This window comes from Eucyclogobius newberryi, unplaced genomic scaffold, assembly GCF_026437365.1.
Source record: "Eucyclogobius newberryi isolate DKJ021-1_F unplaced genomic scaffold, fEucNew1.0.hap1 SCAF_4, whole genome shotgun sequence".
Classification (NCBI taxonomy): domain Eukaryota; kingdom Metazoa; phylum Chordata; class Actinopteri; order Gobiiformes; family Gobiidae; genus Eucyclogobius; species Eucyclogobius newberryi.
The window spans coordinates 36991554-37008519 of NW_027316056.1; the positions used below are offsets into that span (position 1 = coordinate 36991554).

The 16966-nt window shown below is 44.5% G+C and overlaps 1 protein-coding gene across 1 annotated transcript in view; it reads left to right on the forward strand.

Annotated features, from left to right (window-relative positions):
* The window catches only part of LOC140378029 (protein sidekick-1-like), a 128914-nt gene that overhangs the window by 61268 nt on the left and 50680 nt on the right, over positions 1–16966 (forward strand). Inside the window, exons 19-24 of the mRNA XM_072463659.1 lie at positions 3176–3291; positions 4735–4930; positions 6500–6598; positions 8696–8887; positions 13684–13805; positions 14251–14363. Coding sequence (XP_072319760.1) covers positions 3176–3291; positions 4735–4930; positions 6500–6598; positions 8696–8887; positions 13684–13805; positions 14251–14363 — 838 coding nt within the window. The remainder of the gene's footprint in view (positions 1–3175; positions 3292–4734; positions 4931–6499; positions 6599–8695; positions 8888–13683; positions 13806–14250; positions 14364–16966) is intronic.

Here is a 16966-nt window from a genome sequence, read left to right on the forward strand (position 1 = left end):
CGTTTCCGTTGGCCCCGTCGTTCTCTCTTTGCGCTGAAGCGTTCGTCTCGACGCTCGGCAGAATTGAATATCGACCCGCGCTTGATAATTCGGGCAAGAAGTCGATACAGTGCGAATATCGTCCAAACGCGGTGTCAGTCTCTGATGCAGTTGTGTCTTGGGTAAAGATAAGAAGATCGCAAATGACAATAATGTGGCCGGTTTGAGCAAAAAAAAGAAAGAAAAAAGGTCTTTTCAAACTTTTTTGCCGTTTACCCAGTTATTAACGCAATATTTTCAGTTAAATATTTCAAGTAAATCACAGGAAGATAATGGTAGACCACGAAATATATTTAAAATCCTCCTCCAGTTGTTGAGGACTCAAGTTTTATATGATTGTTATTATATTATTTTTTGAAATACCAGACTTACGCACACTTCAGTTTTAGATTTTTTTGTTGTTTTTGTTCTTCTTTGTTTATTTGACTCATGTTTAAAGATGTCAAGATTATTCACTGAATCGATAATCGTGATTATTTAGGTCACAATGTAATCACAAGAACCAAAAAATTATAATCGTGACTATTTTGGAAGCTAGATTAATTAATTTTAATTCTATAGTTAAACAAAATACAAATAATACTTTTTGCCACATTTACTTTTTTTATTTTATTTTAATTTTTTCAAGAAAAACACAATTCATATGAACAAAGACAAAAAATATACATAAAATAAATGTATTAATTAATTAAAAAAAATGAAAAATAAAAAAATTGACAAGACAGGGCTGGGCAAAATTTGAAAATGCACATTTAGGAAAAGTAAGGCATCCAGAAATAAAAATAATAATAATACATTTAAAGAGAAAAATGTTAAAATAAGTCAAATTTTGTCCAATTTATGTAAAATTTCTCCATTTCCACGATCAGTCCGGATGTGATTGATTCGTTTTTCCTGCCGCCAAAAGTACGTTCTAAAGGTGTATCCACTTATCGTGTCCATGGCAGGAGTTTCGAGGCCCAAATACATAGTTCTGAAACTGAGTCACAAACTTCAGAAACAGTCGCACGTCGGACGAGATTTCGCGGAGTAATCCTCAAATCGTAACACTATCCGCCCTTCGTCGACACAACACTTTTTGCCACCTCGTTTACCATTTTCAAACTCACCGACTTCTCGTCAGCTGGATTGTCTTGATTTGCTGTTGGCGCTGCACCTTTAGCCTCCCTCTCTTGTCGCCGGTTTGGACTCCCGTTAAATCGTATTAGAATAATGAACGAGCCGAGCGCTTCTTGAGTCTATAAAGCTGTCGGGCGCTCTCGCAATAATGACTGGATCTTTATGTCGGCGTGCGTGTGTGCGGGGCGCGGCCGCTCTTTAATAACTGTAATAAACGTCCAAATAAAACCCACTTTGAGGAATGATCGCAGTTAAACTAGATTCAGCCTCACGACCACTTCCTCCTCTTCATCATCTGCCGTCTTCTTCATCAAGTCGTCGTCATCTATTCGTTTCATTTGTGCACGTTTGTTACTCCTGAAGCATATTTTGAATTTGGCTAAAAAGTGTAAACATTTTGCACCTGCAGTGTCTCACCTTTAAGCGCCCCCTACAGGTCGGACGACTCGTTGAACTAAAACGCAGTTAAGATCAATGTATTTTAAATTTTACTCAAAGTTATAAAAATGTTATCATAGAATAGCAAATTTTTTAGGTTTATCATTTCACTTCCTGTTTGTAATTGATGACATCACAGTAGGAAATTACCCAGTAACCACAGGGCCAAAACCAATCTAATCACCTTTTTTTTTTTCTTTGATAAATGTTAAATATAAGAGAACAACTTCATTTTGTTGAATTAATGTTTACAGAGTCAAATAAGTTGTTTATTTTTGTAAATTCTGCATAAACTTTGACTATGTCCCTGGTGTGATGTCACTTCCTGTCATTTTCTACTGCTTTTTCAGCGTTTTCTCCACAAATACCTGGTGTAAAACTATAATGTATATGTACAACAGGTACAAATACACCAAATAAAGTCAAAATGTTTAGGGTACAAACCTGTCATGGGCACTTTAAGCTCCTCTGTGTTTTTAAAAGTCCATTCCTCTTCACCACTTCACTTATTCAGCCCGTTTTGGACCTCGGAGGAGCTGGTTTTTGAAGGGTTCCTTTTTTTTTCTCTAATTCTGCGCCTCCAGTTGCAGAAAGTGGAGCGTTCTGATTGGCCACGTGCTCCGTTCACAAGATTCAGTTTAAACTCAACTTTAAATCAAACGTTCAGGGTTTTTCGCCTCTGGTTCTCGGGTCCGGGCTGAATCTCATAACCCAGATAACGGTCAGTCAGATCACCCCTACTTTACTCACAAGCCCCAATTGAAGAAGGTAAAAAAAATGAATATTAATGACAGTGTTGTGATTCATAAGACCATGGCCGCCACAGGTCACACAGACAAGGTTTGGACAGAGCATGATTTATTAAAAACATGACATTAACTACAAGCCACTGAACACCACTCTGAATTAGTATGCAAACCAGGCGGGCAAAATACAATATGGCATATTCATTTGAATGAGTAATTGGCTCATTTTGCAGCGGGGAGTCGCCTGCAGGGTTGGCATTTAGCTTTTGCAAGGTTAGCGGAATTATGCGCTAAAATGGACTGAATCTCAATATGTCCATTAAAACATTAGTTATGTCAATCTTTAACCTTACGTGAGTTTAAAGGTTCTTTACTATGCATTATTCAGAGCTTTTTAAATTACTTTTGGACGACTTACTTTGTGTATTCTTGATTTGCTGACGATGAAGTGAGCGCTGATCTCTGAACATACAAAATGTTAATTTCCCTAAAGAGGAACTGGACTGGACTGAACCATTGCTGATGCACAGAGGGGTGAATCAGATTAAATGAGGCTAAGCACAATACCATCTTAATCTAAACAATTTTACGGCAAAATATTTCAAAATGACTCTGGGCTTTAAAAACATAGAGGAGCACTTCCTAGATTACCACCACCACCTCGTGATGTCACAAAGTGGGACTGAACAGGCTGAAGTCTGGAGAGGGAAACAAACTATTAAAATGATGATGAAACTATTATATTTATTTGAATATGTTTGTAAGTTAGTTTAGTTTATCACAATATTGGCAATAAATATGACCGTTTTTGATATGTTTCTGTTTGTGTTCAGTCCCCACTGCGGCCCCTCAGGACGTGCAAGTGGTTGCAGTTAACTCGACCACCCTTCGCTTCACGTGGAGCCCCCCGCCACAGCAGTTCATCAATGGAATCAACCAGGGATACAAGGTGCGCTGTGTGTCACCTTTAACAAAGTATGTCTGCATGAATAACCGTGTGGTAAAGACGCTGTAGTTGTACCGGTTAGCTGATGCTAGCACTACATGCTACTAGCGCTACATGCTACTAGCGCTACATGCTACTAGCGCTACATGCTACTAGCTGGGTTTTGTGCTTGCAAAAGTTGGTAAATTAAAGCTAATTTGTGAGATATGGCAGTTTAGGGTTGAGTTGTTCTGTTGTGTACTTGTGTTTACTGTTGGCCACATGTTTGTGTTTACTGTTGGCCACATGTTTGTGTTTACTGTTGGACACATGTTTGTGTTTACTGTTGGCCACATGTTTGTGTTTACTGTTGGCCACATGTTTGTGTTTACTGTTGGCCACATGTTTGTGTTTACTGTTGACCACATGTTTGTGTTTACTGTTGGACACATGTTTGTGTTTACTGTTGGACACATGTTTGTGTTTACTGTTGGCCACATGTTTGTGTTTACTGTTGGCCACATGTTTGTGTTTACTGTTGGCCACATGTTTGTGTTTACTGTTGGCCACATGTTTGTGTTTACTGTTGGACACATGTTTGTGTTTACTGTTGGCCACATGTTTGTGTTTACTGTTGGCCACATGTTTGTGTTTACTGTTGGCCACACGTTTGTGTTTACTGTTGGCCACATGTTTGTGTTTACTGTTGGCCACATGTTTGTGTTTACTGTTGGACACATGTTTGTGTTTACTGTTGGACACATGTTTGTGTTTACTGTTGGCCACATGTTTGTGTTTACTGTTGGCCACATGTTTGTGTTTACTGTTGGCCACATGTTTGTGTTTACTGTTGGACACATGTTTGTGTTTACTGTTGGACACATGTTTGTGTTTACTGTTGGCCACATGTTTGTGTTTACTGTTGGACACATGTTTGTGTTTACTGTTGGCCACATGTTTGTGTTTACTGTTGACCACATGTTTGTGTTTACTGTTGATCACACGTTTGTGTTTACTGTTGACCACATGTTTGTGTTTACTGTTGATCACATCTTTGTGTTCACTGATGGTCACATGTTTGTGTTCACTGATGGTCACATGTTTGTGTTCACTGATGGTCACATGTTTGTGTTTACTGATGGTCACATGTTTGTGTTCACTGATGGTCACATGTTTGTGTTCACTGATGGTCACATGTTTGTGTTTCCTTTTCAAACACAAAAACATGCATAAAACAGCAGTAATAAGAGTAAAAACATGATATTTCAGTTACTCTTGTGAAACACTTATGTTTAAACCACATGTTGAATTCTTAATAAATCATAACCTTGACGTCGATATTGAATTGAAAATACTGATGTTCATGTGTAAATATGGCTCACGGGCATCGGGCCCGTGTGGAATGTGGAGTGCCTGCAGTGAGCTGATCGCCATGGCGACGGACTGAACCTGCTGCCTGTTTTGCAGCTGATGGTCTGGCCCGAGCTGTCCCCGGAGGACGTCACCGTGGTAACCATCACTCCGGACTACCCCGCCAGCAGACACACGGGCCTGGTCAGCGGGCTGGCCAAGTTCACCTGGTACCACTGCTCCACGCTGTGCTTCACCACGCCAGGGGACGGGCCCCGGAGCGCGCCCACCCTGCTGCAGACCCACGAGGACGGTGAGTGACAACCCGGAGTAACAGACCCACGAGGACGGTGAGTGACAACCCGGAGTAACAGACCCACGAGGACGGTGAGTAACAACCCAGAGTAACAGACCCACGAGGACGGTGAGTGACAACCCGGAGTAACAGACCCACGAGGACGGTGAGTGACAACCCGGAGTAACAGACCCACGAGGACGGTGAGTGACAACCCGGAGTAACAGACCCACGAGGACGGTGAGTGACAACCCGGAGTAACAGACCCACGAGGACGGTGAGTGACAACCCGGAGTAACAGACCCACGAGGACGGTGAGTGACAACCCGGAGTAACAGACCCACGAGGACGGTGAGTAACAACCCGGAGTAACAGACCCACGAGGACGGTGAGTAACAACCCGGAGTAACAGACCCACGAGGACGGTGAGTAACAACCCGGAGTAACAGACCCACGAGGACGGTGAGTGACAACCCGGAGTAACAAGTGTCATCTTGGTGAAGAACGAAAAAATGCACGGATCGTGGCTGATGCTGATTGGACGGCCACGGCGAGCTGCAGAGGCTCCGGTGCCATGCAGGACCGGAGCCACGCCCCCTGAACGCCCCGTTTCGGTACCTGCCATCGGGGGGCGATGGCTGGTCGTGCCCAAACGCAAAAGCGATAGAGACAGTTTCGTCCCAGCGGCTATTGTCCTCTTAAACGAGCTCGTAATTAATGAAATGATGAATCCGTTTTGTCTGTTGTTTATATCATGTACATGTATGTTTGATGCCTCTTAATCACTGCAAAGTAATTTACCCAAGGGTACGACTAAAGGCACCTGACGTAAGCTAAACCCAGAGCGCTGTCGACATTTAATTACAGAGCGTTTCATTCAAATGCTAACGTTAACTAGCTTTACGGCGACGGCAAAGAGTTTAAAATGAACTGTTTTTCATGTTTTTAAGTACAAATTGGGCACGTTGCGTCTCATTTCACAGACCTTAATTCAAGTCTTCCGGCCGTAAGTGTCGTTTGTTTGGTTTCACTCCCGTATCGACAGTTAAATGCCGTTAAACCCGCGGGCGCGCAGACGGCCGCGCTCACGGAGATGCTAAGGGTCGTTAGCCGGACCACCAGCCGCGTCTGTTGATCGATGTGTTGAAGGTTAACGAGGGGCGTAATTCTCACCTGATGATAGCTTTGTGCGCGCAGATAAATGAGGCACGTGGCTAGCTTAAGCGCTCTAGTGCGACGGTCGCCTCGGGGGCTTCTGGGATTGTCCGGGAGTCCCACCTCACGGCAGCGGTCACACACCACTTCTCAAAGTCGAATCGCCGCAGGTTAAAGGCACTGTACGGGACTTTTACTGGCATCGAAATGAAGTGAAGTTATGGCACGGCTAACAGGAACTAGCATGTTAGCGGCGCGCCATGAGGATACAAATAGTACAATAATTGTTGGTTGCGGCCCGAGTTAAAGTGCTTGTAAGTGTGAGGTTCGATTCCAGGCCTTGACCGTTTGCCACATGTCTCTCCCGCATTGTACGTGACACCCGTCCTGCTTCAAAAGGCTGATGTCACTGTGTCGTGTCGCTTCCTGCAGCTCCTGGACCTGTCCGTCAGCTGACCTTCTCCGAGATCCTGGACACGTCTCTCAAAGTGAGCTGGACCGAGCCGGAGGACAAGAACGGCATCATCACAGGTGCTCCACCCCCCACAGCTCCACCCCCTAACTCCACCCCCCACAGCTCCACTCCCACAACTCCACCCCCCACAGCTCCACTCCCACAACTACACCCCCACAGCTCCACTCCCACAACTACACCCCCACAGCTCCACTCCCACAACTACACCCCCACAGCTCCACCTTCTAACTCCACCCCCCCAACTCCACCCTCTAACTCCACCCCCCACAGCTCTACCCCCCACAACTACACCCCCACAGCTCCACTCCCACAACTACACCCCCACAGCTCCACCTTCTAACTCCACCCCCCCAACTCCACCCTCTAACTCCACCCCCCACAGCTCTACCCCCCACAACTACACCCCCACAGCTCCACTCCCACAACTACACCCCCACAGCTCCACCCCCTAACTCCACCCCCCACAGCTCCACTCCCACAACTACACCCCCACAGCTCCACTCCCACAACTACACCCCCACAGCTCCACTCCCACAACTACACCCCCACAGCTCCACCTTCTAACTCCACCCCCCCAACTCCACCCTCTAACTCCACCCCCCACAGCTCTACCCCCCACAACTACACCCCCACAGCTCCACTCCCACAACTACACCCCCCCAACTCCTCTCCGACAGCTCCACCCCCACAACTACATCCCCACAGCTCCACCCCCTAACTCCACCCCCCACAGCTCCACTCCCACAACTACACCCCCACAGCTCCACTCCCACAACTACACCCCCACAGCTCCACCCCCTAACTCCACCCCCCACAGCTCCACTCCCACAACTACACCCCCACAGCTCCACTCCCACTACACCCCCACAGCTCCACCCCCTAACTCCACCCCCCACAGCTCCACTCCCACAACTACACCCCCACAGCTCCACTCCCACAACTACACCCCCACAGCTCCACCCCCCAACTCCACCCCCCCCAACTCCACCCCCCACAGCTCTACCCCCCACAACTCCACCCCCACAGCTCCACTCCCCCATCTCCACCCCCCCATCTCCACTCCCACAGCTCCACCCCCACAACTACACCTCCCCATCTCCACTCCCACTGTGGAACTCTCTCTTCTCCATTATTCTCTCTCTTATTCACTCTCTCTCCATCTCGCTGGGGAACGCTCTGGCTCCACATCAAAGTGATAGAATGCACCTCTCCCTCCCTCCCTCTCCACCTCTCCCTCCCTCCCTCCCTCTCCACCTCTGTCTTCCTTGCGTCTTTCTGTCACTTGCATTTCCGTCTCCCTTCCTTTCTCTCTCTCTCTCTCTGTCCCTTCTCCCCCTCTCTCTCCCTCTCCAGGGCTTTCTCTCTCTCTCAGTGGAACCCAGTGGCTCCACATCAACCTGACTGATACTCACAGAGTCAGGGGTCACCTTCCACACACACCTTCCCCTCTCCACCCGCCAGCTTCTAACGCTTTTCTAAATTGACTTCCTTTGGTGTATTTGTACCTGTCGTACATATAAATTATAGTTTTACACCAATCAAGCAGGTATTTGTGGAGAAAAGGTCGAAAAATCTGTAGAAAATGACAGGATGTGACAGGATTTACAGTGAAGGTTTCTGATGAATTTACACAAAGAAACAACTTTTTTGACTCTAAACATTAATTCAACAAAATAAAGTCGCTCTTATATATTTTTATTTGTCAAATAAAAAAAATCGTGACATTAGATGAGTTTTTTTTCCCAGTGCTTGCTGGGTAATTTCCTAGTGTGATATCATCGATTACAAACAAGAAGTGAAATTATAAACCTAAAAAAATGTGCGATTGTGTTAATTTCTTTTAATAATTTTTCGCAAAATGTCTAAATATGTTTTACCTTAACTGCATTTTAGTTCAATGAGTCGTCCGCCCTGTAGGGGGCGCTTTAAGCCAAAGGATGAATGTGACGTGTTTGTGGAGCCGATCTTAAACAATAACAAGCTTTTGCAGTTTTGGATATTTCTTTCAAAAACAGTAAATCTCCCAAACACAACCTCAACCCTTCGGACCTGATCCACTCGAACGTCGCCCAAGCGTGTTCAGTTTGCCCGTCGTCCTAGCGAGGCTTTCCAAGGTGCTCACCGGTGTTTTTGGGGTGTGTCCCGTCTCCCAGGATACGTGCTGAGGTGGGAAGTGTCCGGCGCCGAGTCCAGTGCCCAGGAGAAGGCCCTGTCCAACACCACCCTGCAGTACCACCTCAGCGGGCTCACCTCCACCACCACGTACAGCCTGCAGGTGGCAGCACGGACCGCCGCAGGCCGAGGAGCCGCCACCTCGTCCGCCATCTCCACCGGGGTCCCACCAGGTACGGGAGCGCGGCGACGCCCAGTCCGATCCTTTTTAGTGGATTTGGGCTGTTTTTTGTTGTTTTTTTGTTGTTGCTCGTCAGTTTTTTGTGTATTTTTTTGCGCTTTCACGTCATTTTTTTGCCTTTTCTCTGTTTCTAACACAATAGACCCTGCAGTGATCTAAATATAGGCGGTTCTTAACTGTTGATTCATAATTTAAAGCTTTTATCAGTATTAAATGTGGTATTAATAAGAAGCTTACCTCATTAGCGCTTGTTCAGCTGCGACGTTTAAAGTGACGTACGACGGGTTTTAACGATTTTCTCATTTTGACTTTATTTGGTGTATTTATACCTGTCGTGCAAATAAAGTATAGTTTTACACCAATCGAGCAGGTATTTGTGGAGAAAATGTTGGAAAAACTGTAGAAAATGACAAGAAGTGACATCACACCAGCGTCACTCATTCACATTTAAACATTAACAAAAAAATGTATAACGTTAAGCACAATTCAAAAGTATATTTACCTTAACTACATTTTAGTTCAATGCCATTGTCAGAGGAACTTAAACCAGTCGCTTATCTTATTCGCTTGTTTTCGTGGGGGGCGGGGCCACGCAACCCAGCAGGCGAGACATTCGGGCTCGACCGATATTCCACCGCGCCGAGTTACACCTTGTTTTAAACGGCGGATTCTGCAGAATACGTTCAGTTTAATCACATTTCCGTTCAGACTGACTCCCACATCGTTCGGTGGAGTTTCTTTGCGCGTCGCCGTGGCGGCCCTGAACGCAGCCCCGCGGCGTAAAGTGACGCTCTGAATATTCATGCGCTCTGAACGCCGCCGCTAACTCACGGGTTAAAGTTACCTTAACGGCGCAGATCACGCCAGGAACAAAATGGGGTTTCTTTTTCATCCAAATGCCAGCGTGTCCACATGATGGATTATAATTTAACCGCAGACAATTGTGGGGAATCTTATTTGTGAATCATTTGGTTCTGAGCGAGAGCCTGGACGCGTTAGTGCTGAGTCCGTAAAACGCCGCACGTCTGTTCTCACGGCTGTAAAGTAATTATAGCGATGGTGTCCATGGTAACTGGGCCGACTTGAAAGGAGGTGTTGATGGTCTGTGTTTGTATGTACCGTGCTTTTCTGTCCTGATCGAAAGCCGCGCGCACGAAATGGACAAAGAAAAAAAACATAAATTGTACATATACGAGCGACAGGTGCCCACGTTATAGCATGAGATATTTACACATAAATATGGTCCATGATCGTGATGCAGCAGGTCCTAAACTGCAGGACTTGTATGTCACACGTCTGCGCTCCACGTGTGTCTTTGTGTTCGTTGCGTCTAGAGTCACTTCCTCATTAGACTCCTAGTCCTACGTCAACCACATGAAACAGACAGACGAGTGAGACGGAAAGACAGATAAAAAGACAAACAGACAGTGGGACAGGACGATGACAGAAGTGACAGGATGGGATTGAGTTCTGTAAGTGGTCATGATCGGGTTATGGGAAAGGGCTTTCGGTGACGTGCTATGTTTGGGTGTTGCTAATGTGTGTGTGTGTCTGTATGTAGAATGGTAAATGTAGGGGGTAAAAGGGAAAGAAAAGGTAATTAAATACATAATTAGTTAACTTATTCAAATAAATAAAACAGAAAGGGGGGCAAGGAAGGGGGGGGAGGGGTTGATTATGTTTTTGTCGGGTCTAAAAATGATAAAAAAGGGGACCGGGTGTGAGTCTGATTGTAATAAAACACACCGCGTTTTGAAGCTTAAAATACACTGTCCACTGACGTCTGCTTCTACAGTGGGTCAAACAGCTGGGCTTCCTGCTAGAGCGCCCCCCGGTGGCTGTAGACGCACCGTTGTAATGACCACAGGGTTCAAAGCGTGAGAAAAAAGTTGTAATTTTCAAACCAGTTTTTTATTTGAATGTGTAAACAATATACTTCCCTCTTCTAAGGTGAGTTTAGTACGTGTGATCGGAAATAATCTTTATTTTCATACAAACCGATAGGAAACTGCTGCAGCTCTCACGTATGTGTCCTTTTTTAATTTATGTTTAGCTCCCCGTTTTATACAATATTTAGAGGACTTTTTTGTTTTAGATTGTTTTTAATACAAAAATGTATACAAATATGAAAAATCAAACAAAGCACTACCATAGAAATAAAAACGGACATAAATCAAAAGACATCCCACAAATCAATAAAAACCAAAACACCCCTGAACCCAAATAAATGTCACGGCAACGATCCTAATTTTCCATCATTCTGAAGCCTGTGGTCGTGGATGGTCAGATATGGATTTAAAAAAACAAAAATACCAGTATCTGTTATTTGCCTCGCTGTCGTGGCCGATAAACGATATTGACACAGGTTGATATCGATATTTTCACATCTGTGGCGAGGTGCAAGGTTGAAGGAGGTCGTTTTGTAGATTTGAGGCAGAAATGCACGGATTCAGATTTATGAATTTAGTTCCCGCTCGACGTTATTTGTTCCTGAGTTGAGCCCGTTTTAGTTCTGGTGTGGACTCGGTTCGGTCCTGTTCTGGTCCAGGAGCAACATCACCAATCTGGGAACCGAGTCTTTCTGTGAGGTTCAAAGAAGGAGAAGAGAACCTCGTAAACAAGATTAAAGGACACATATTATGCAAAATGTACTTTTTGGAGCTTTTAACAACGTTCCCTCAGCTAAAACATACATGGAGTAGCATTTAGCTTAATTCACGCTAGTTTGAAGGATCCTGGTTAGAAAGTCCTCTCCCCTCCGACCGTCAAAAACTCGTTTTTTAAGTCCTTATATTATCTGCTGGGACCCGGAAGTGAGAGGCCAGCTTGAAACACGTGTTGAACTGTGTGTAATTCCCTCTGCAGCCAGTAGACACCGCCAAACCTCAGCGAGTCCCGGGGGAAACAGCAGCAATTAAACCATTTTTATGTTTTTTTAAACATGACAGCCCAAACTTAAGGTACTCAAGAGCACGTTTGAAGCCTGAAAACAGCACAAATACTGCATGATATTTGTCCTTTAATGGAACAAGCGTGAATGAAGCAAAGCACAACTTCAGGTCTGTTTTTCATCACGGAACGTTGTTAGAACTGGGTTAAAAACACACAAAAAGTACATTTAACTGTGCGCAAATGAAGCTTTTATAAAAAAAACAATTACAAAATGCATTTTACGGATATATCGCGCTTGGATCGGATGTATTGGATGTATCATGTACTTTTTGAGATGATCATGAAAACATACAACTCTTTTACAGCTTTATTACACATTCCCATTATAGTGAGCAGAATGTATCAACCCAATCTAACTAGGAAATCAGCGCCCGTCCCCGCGTGCACAGACCTAATCCTTTATCCGGGTTTGCATATGAAGCCCTTATTGTGGCTGATTACTATTCAAACGGCAACACAGAGTAATATCCATAGAAGCCACGAGAATCTAATGAGGCGGAGCAGACGGACAAAAAGAGACGAGCGGCGCAAAAGCAGAGAAGGACGAGAAGCGCCGTCCGAAACTGTTTTTGTGATCACTAATTTATCACCGCACAAAGTAGAACCAAGACAGGACGCACGGACGGCTCGGGGTTTTTGAAAGATTTTAGTCATTTATGAATTCGAGAAAAAGAGCCAAAGAATGTGTAGAGGAGAAGATGAGAAGGAGAGGGGCAGGAAAGTTATCGCTCTGCCCTGGTTATGTATTCATGTATGCAGCCAGAGAGAGTCATTTGGCGCGCAGCCGAACTGGACAGCTGATATCAAGACTTTCAGTAATTAGGGGTATGGTTCGGTATGAAAAAAAGTGGGAAAATGGGTGGAAAAATACTTATTTCACATAAAGACAAGGTGCAATCAATTTTAAGATCACTCTTTCTACATTTTCTCTTTCGTTTTTCGTCGAGTTTCGTTAGTTTTTGCACAATTTTCCTCATCCAAAACTTGCAAAGCCGAGAACAATCAGAAAGAAATCAGATTACTAACTCTTTCAATAATCTGATCAGTCCAGGAACCAGATAACGATCAGATTTTTCATGTGTCCACCATCATTTTGAATAATTGTGGTTATTAAATTTAAATAACACATTTCTAATAACAACTGTTTGATTTTGATTGTTGATGTACAATTGCTGTAGAAGCTATGTTATTAACCCAATTTAGAATCTACTTTTTACATGTAATTTCTGTAAAATGTTTCGAATTAAAAGTGAACTGTGTAACTTTTCCGGTGCCGTGCATAAAGATAGACGCTCAACGTATTTAACATAAGTCTATAACATCTTTATTTCACGATATTTATGTCATTGTTCTGGCCTTCTCACCAGTTACATTTAAAAGATCATGTTTAATGTCACTAAATTCGATTATTGCGCCCGAAATCTCCACTTTCAGTCTGTTTTACCCGGTAATCATCCAAAATAAAACACCAAAAACGTTTCACATTCACTTAGCGAGGTGTTGTCGTCATGTAAATGTGCTTGATGACCAGCCCAAACCCTCTTGATTAGTCACAACTTACTAACACTAACGGCTATAGGACAAAGCTAGCCGAGTTGCTAGGCGATCGATAGCATTAGCATTGAACGTCGCGTCTGGTATTTATATGTGGGAAATGCGTGTTGTTAAATGTTAAATCTTTTCACACCTTCTTTAACACGAGATGGATGAACGGGTTTTCTGTAGGCTAACGCTAATGGCTATAGGTCAAAAGCTAGCCGAGTTGCTAAGCGATCGATAGCATTAGCATGAAACGTCACATGAGCGGGTTTTGTGTATTTTGTGTGCGTGTTTCAGAATTGCCCGGAGCGCCGTCGAACCTGGTGATCTCCAACATCAGCCCGCGCACCGCCACGCTGCGCTTCAGGCCGGGCTCCGACGGCAAGACCGCCATCTCCACCTGGATCATCGAGGGACAGGTGTGTCAATGCTGCTGGGGGCGGAGCTGGGTGGGGCTGCGGTCGGCACGGACACGGAGCCATTGTTGACACATAATATGATAATGATAAACGCGCACTGAACATGCTCTGATCATGAAACATCTTTACGTGTTATTTCCAGCCACATGACAGTGCAAAGTGTCACGAATCACAAAAAGCCACGATAGATTATAAGTGACCTTTAGCTGTAAACATGTGACACGCTAAAGCCGCAGTGTGTAACATTTCAGCTCAGAAACAGAATCAAATGACAGTTCTGTGGAGAGACAAAAGCGCTCACAGTACACAAGTTTTTCAAAGTACTCAAATCCAGAGCGATAAAAAACACCCATAATTCAACAAACACCTTCATTTGAGTCTTTTGTTGTTGTCGGCTGAAATGTTCCAGAATGTGACTTTAAGCTGCGTTTTGGCCTTTGACCAGGTGGTGCTGGAGGACGGGAGGGAGGAGCCATGGAAGGTGCTGTACCAGGAGGAGAACCAGCCCGACACCAACTCCATCCAGATCCCCAACCTGAGCCCCTTCACCCAGTACAGGTAGGCGCGGCCAGCCCGGCGTACAGCCCGGCGTACAGCCCGGCGTACGGCCCGGCCCGGCGTACGACCAGGGGTCAGGCCAGGCGTCCGGCCCGGCGTACGGCCCGGCCCGGCGGACGGTTTGTTTATATCGGTGGAATTTCACGGGAAACAGACAAACTCGTCGTGGACGTTGTGTCTCGTTTACGCTAGCTTCAGCCACGTCTCACAGCGCCGCAGACTGAACGTCTTTTTGTCAATTGCTTGAGATTATGATTTAAAAGTACATTTCTCGTATGATCTGACAGATTGTAATAATTATGAACATCATATGTGCGAATCGTCCAAGTCTGTAAAAAAATCTGTAAATATTCCCCTGAATTTCACCCCCTGTAATTCAACATTCAGGTCCTGGGGTGATTTTAATCTCATGTGGATACTCATGTCTACTATTTGGACAGTTTTTACTCCGTGAATTGAATGTGAATTCATTCAAAATGTCTCCACCGCCCATTTTACATTCAGATTTGAACAAAATAAATGTTATTAATTCACAAAGGATTATTTGTCCACAACTAAAACTTTAAAAAAACACATTTTCAGTTTTTGTTAAAAAAGAAAGACCATCATTAAATATGAACAGGGTTTAAAATCCTGTTGTTTATAATGGAATTTTGAATCCTTGGAGAGGTCGACGCCCAGAGCATTCGGATACTAAACAGGTACTCTGGGAAGAGAGAGAGAGTGAGCCAGGGACAATAGGAGGCTCATAGCCCATTACAGGACTGATAGTAAACAAAGAGGTTTTATCCCGCCCGGTGGGCAGGGCCTACCCAGATTAGCATAAATATGTGAGTTCCCAGTCTGGATTGGCAGATTGAGAATGACTCTTGGATGAGAGTTGAAATGGTTCAGATGATACAACTGAACCTTTTTCTACTATGTTCAGTTCAAGGATTCAAGCAGACCACCAAGTTCAAGGATTATTCTTCCAATTAAACCATTTGTTGTTTGGACCGGTAAATACACGATTTTACACAATTCGACCAAAATGAAACAAAGATATGCCGTTTTTTTTTTATCAGAAACTCACATGACAGTAAATTCACATGACTTAGACTTAGACTTAGACTTAGACTTAGTCTTAGACTTAGACTTAGACTTAGACTTAGTCTTAGTCTTAGTCTTAGTCTTAGACTTAGACTTAGACTTAGACTTAGACTTAGACTTAGTCTTAGACTTAGACTTAGACTTAGACTTAGACTTAGACTTAGACTTAGTCTTAGACTTAGACTTAGACTTAGTCTTAGACTTAGACTTAGACTTAGACTTAGACTTAGACTTAGACTTAGACTTAGACTTAGACTTAGTCTTAGACTTAGACTTAGACTTAGACTTAGACTTAGTCTTAGACTTAGACTTAGACTTAGACTTAGACTTAGACTTAGTCTTAGACTTAGACTTAGACTTAGACTTAGACTTAGACTTAGACTTAGACTTAGTCTTAGACTTAGACTTAGACTTAGACTTAGTCTTAGACTTAGACTTAGTCTTAGACTTAGTCTTAGACTTAGTCTTAGACTTAGACTTAGTCTTAGACTTAGACTTAGACTTAGACTTAGTCTTAGACTTAGACTTAGACCTAAACTAAACTAAACTAAACCTAAACCTAAACCTAAACCTAAACCTAAACCTATACTTATACATGTACTTGTACTTGTACTTATACATGTACTTGTACTTGTACTTAAACTAAGTGTAGTTCTTTGCGTCTGTCGTGGCCTCCAGTGCAGTGCAGTCTGCCTCGGTCTGTGGAAGTCTGTGAGTGCCTGTGAGTCCATTCCCTGGGATTACTCTGTCAGCTCTGGCTCCTCGGGCCTCTCTCCCTCTCTCCCTCTCTCCCTCTCTCCCTCTCTGCTTCTCTGCCTCACTGCCTCTCTTCCTCACCCCCTCTCTCCCTCACTTCCTCACCCCCTCTCTCCCTCACTTCCTCTCTCCCTCTCTTCCTCCCTCCTTCTCTCCCTCCCTCCCTCTCTCCCTCTCTGCCTCAGTCTCAGTAAGTGCCTGCGAGTCCATTCCCTGGGATTACTCTGTCAGCGCTGGCTCCTGGGGGCTTTCAGATGCAGTGATTTTGCTGTCTGTAACTTCAAACCCTCCACGTTCTCACGGTGCAGACCCGAGCGCTCGGCGGTGTCGCCCGTCTGCACCAGGACCTCACTATCTCCTGCTGCTGTTCATGCTAATTAGGCCTCACTTTGAAGAGAAAGTAAAAGTTAATTAGCTTAACTTTAAACTTTATCCATGGGAAAAATTCTCATTCTGTTTCTTAGAGTTAATTATCACCTACGTTTTCCTCCTAAAGCTTGTGAAACAGGTCCAGAACCAGAACTGAACCATGACTGTACCAGGACAGAACCAGGACTGAACCAGGACAGAACCAGGACAGAACCAGAACTGAAACAGGACTGAACCAGGACAGAACCAAAACTGAACCAGGACTGAACCAGGACAGAACCAGGACAGAACCAGGACAGAACCAGGACTGAACCAGGACTGAACCAGGACAGAACCAGAACTGAAACAGGACTGAACCAGGACAGAACCAGGACAGAACCAGGACAGAA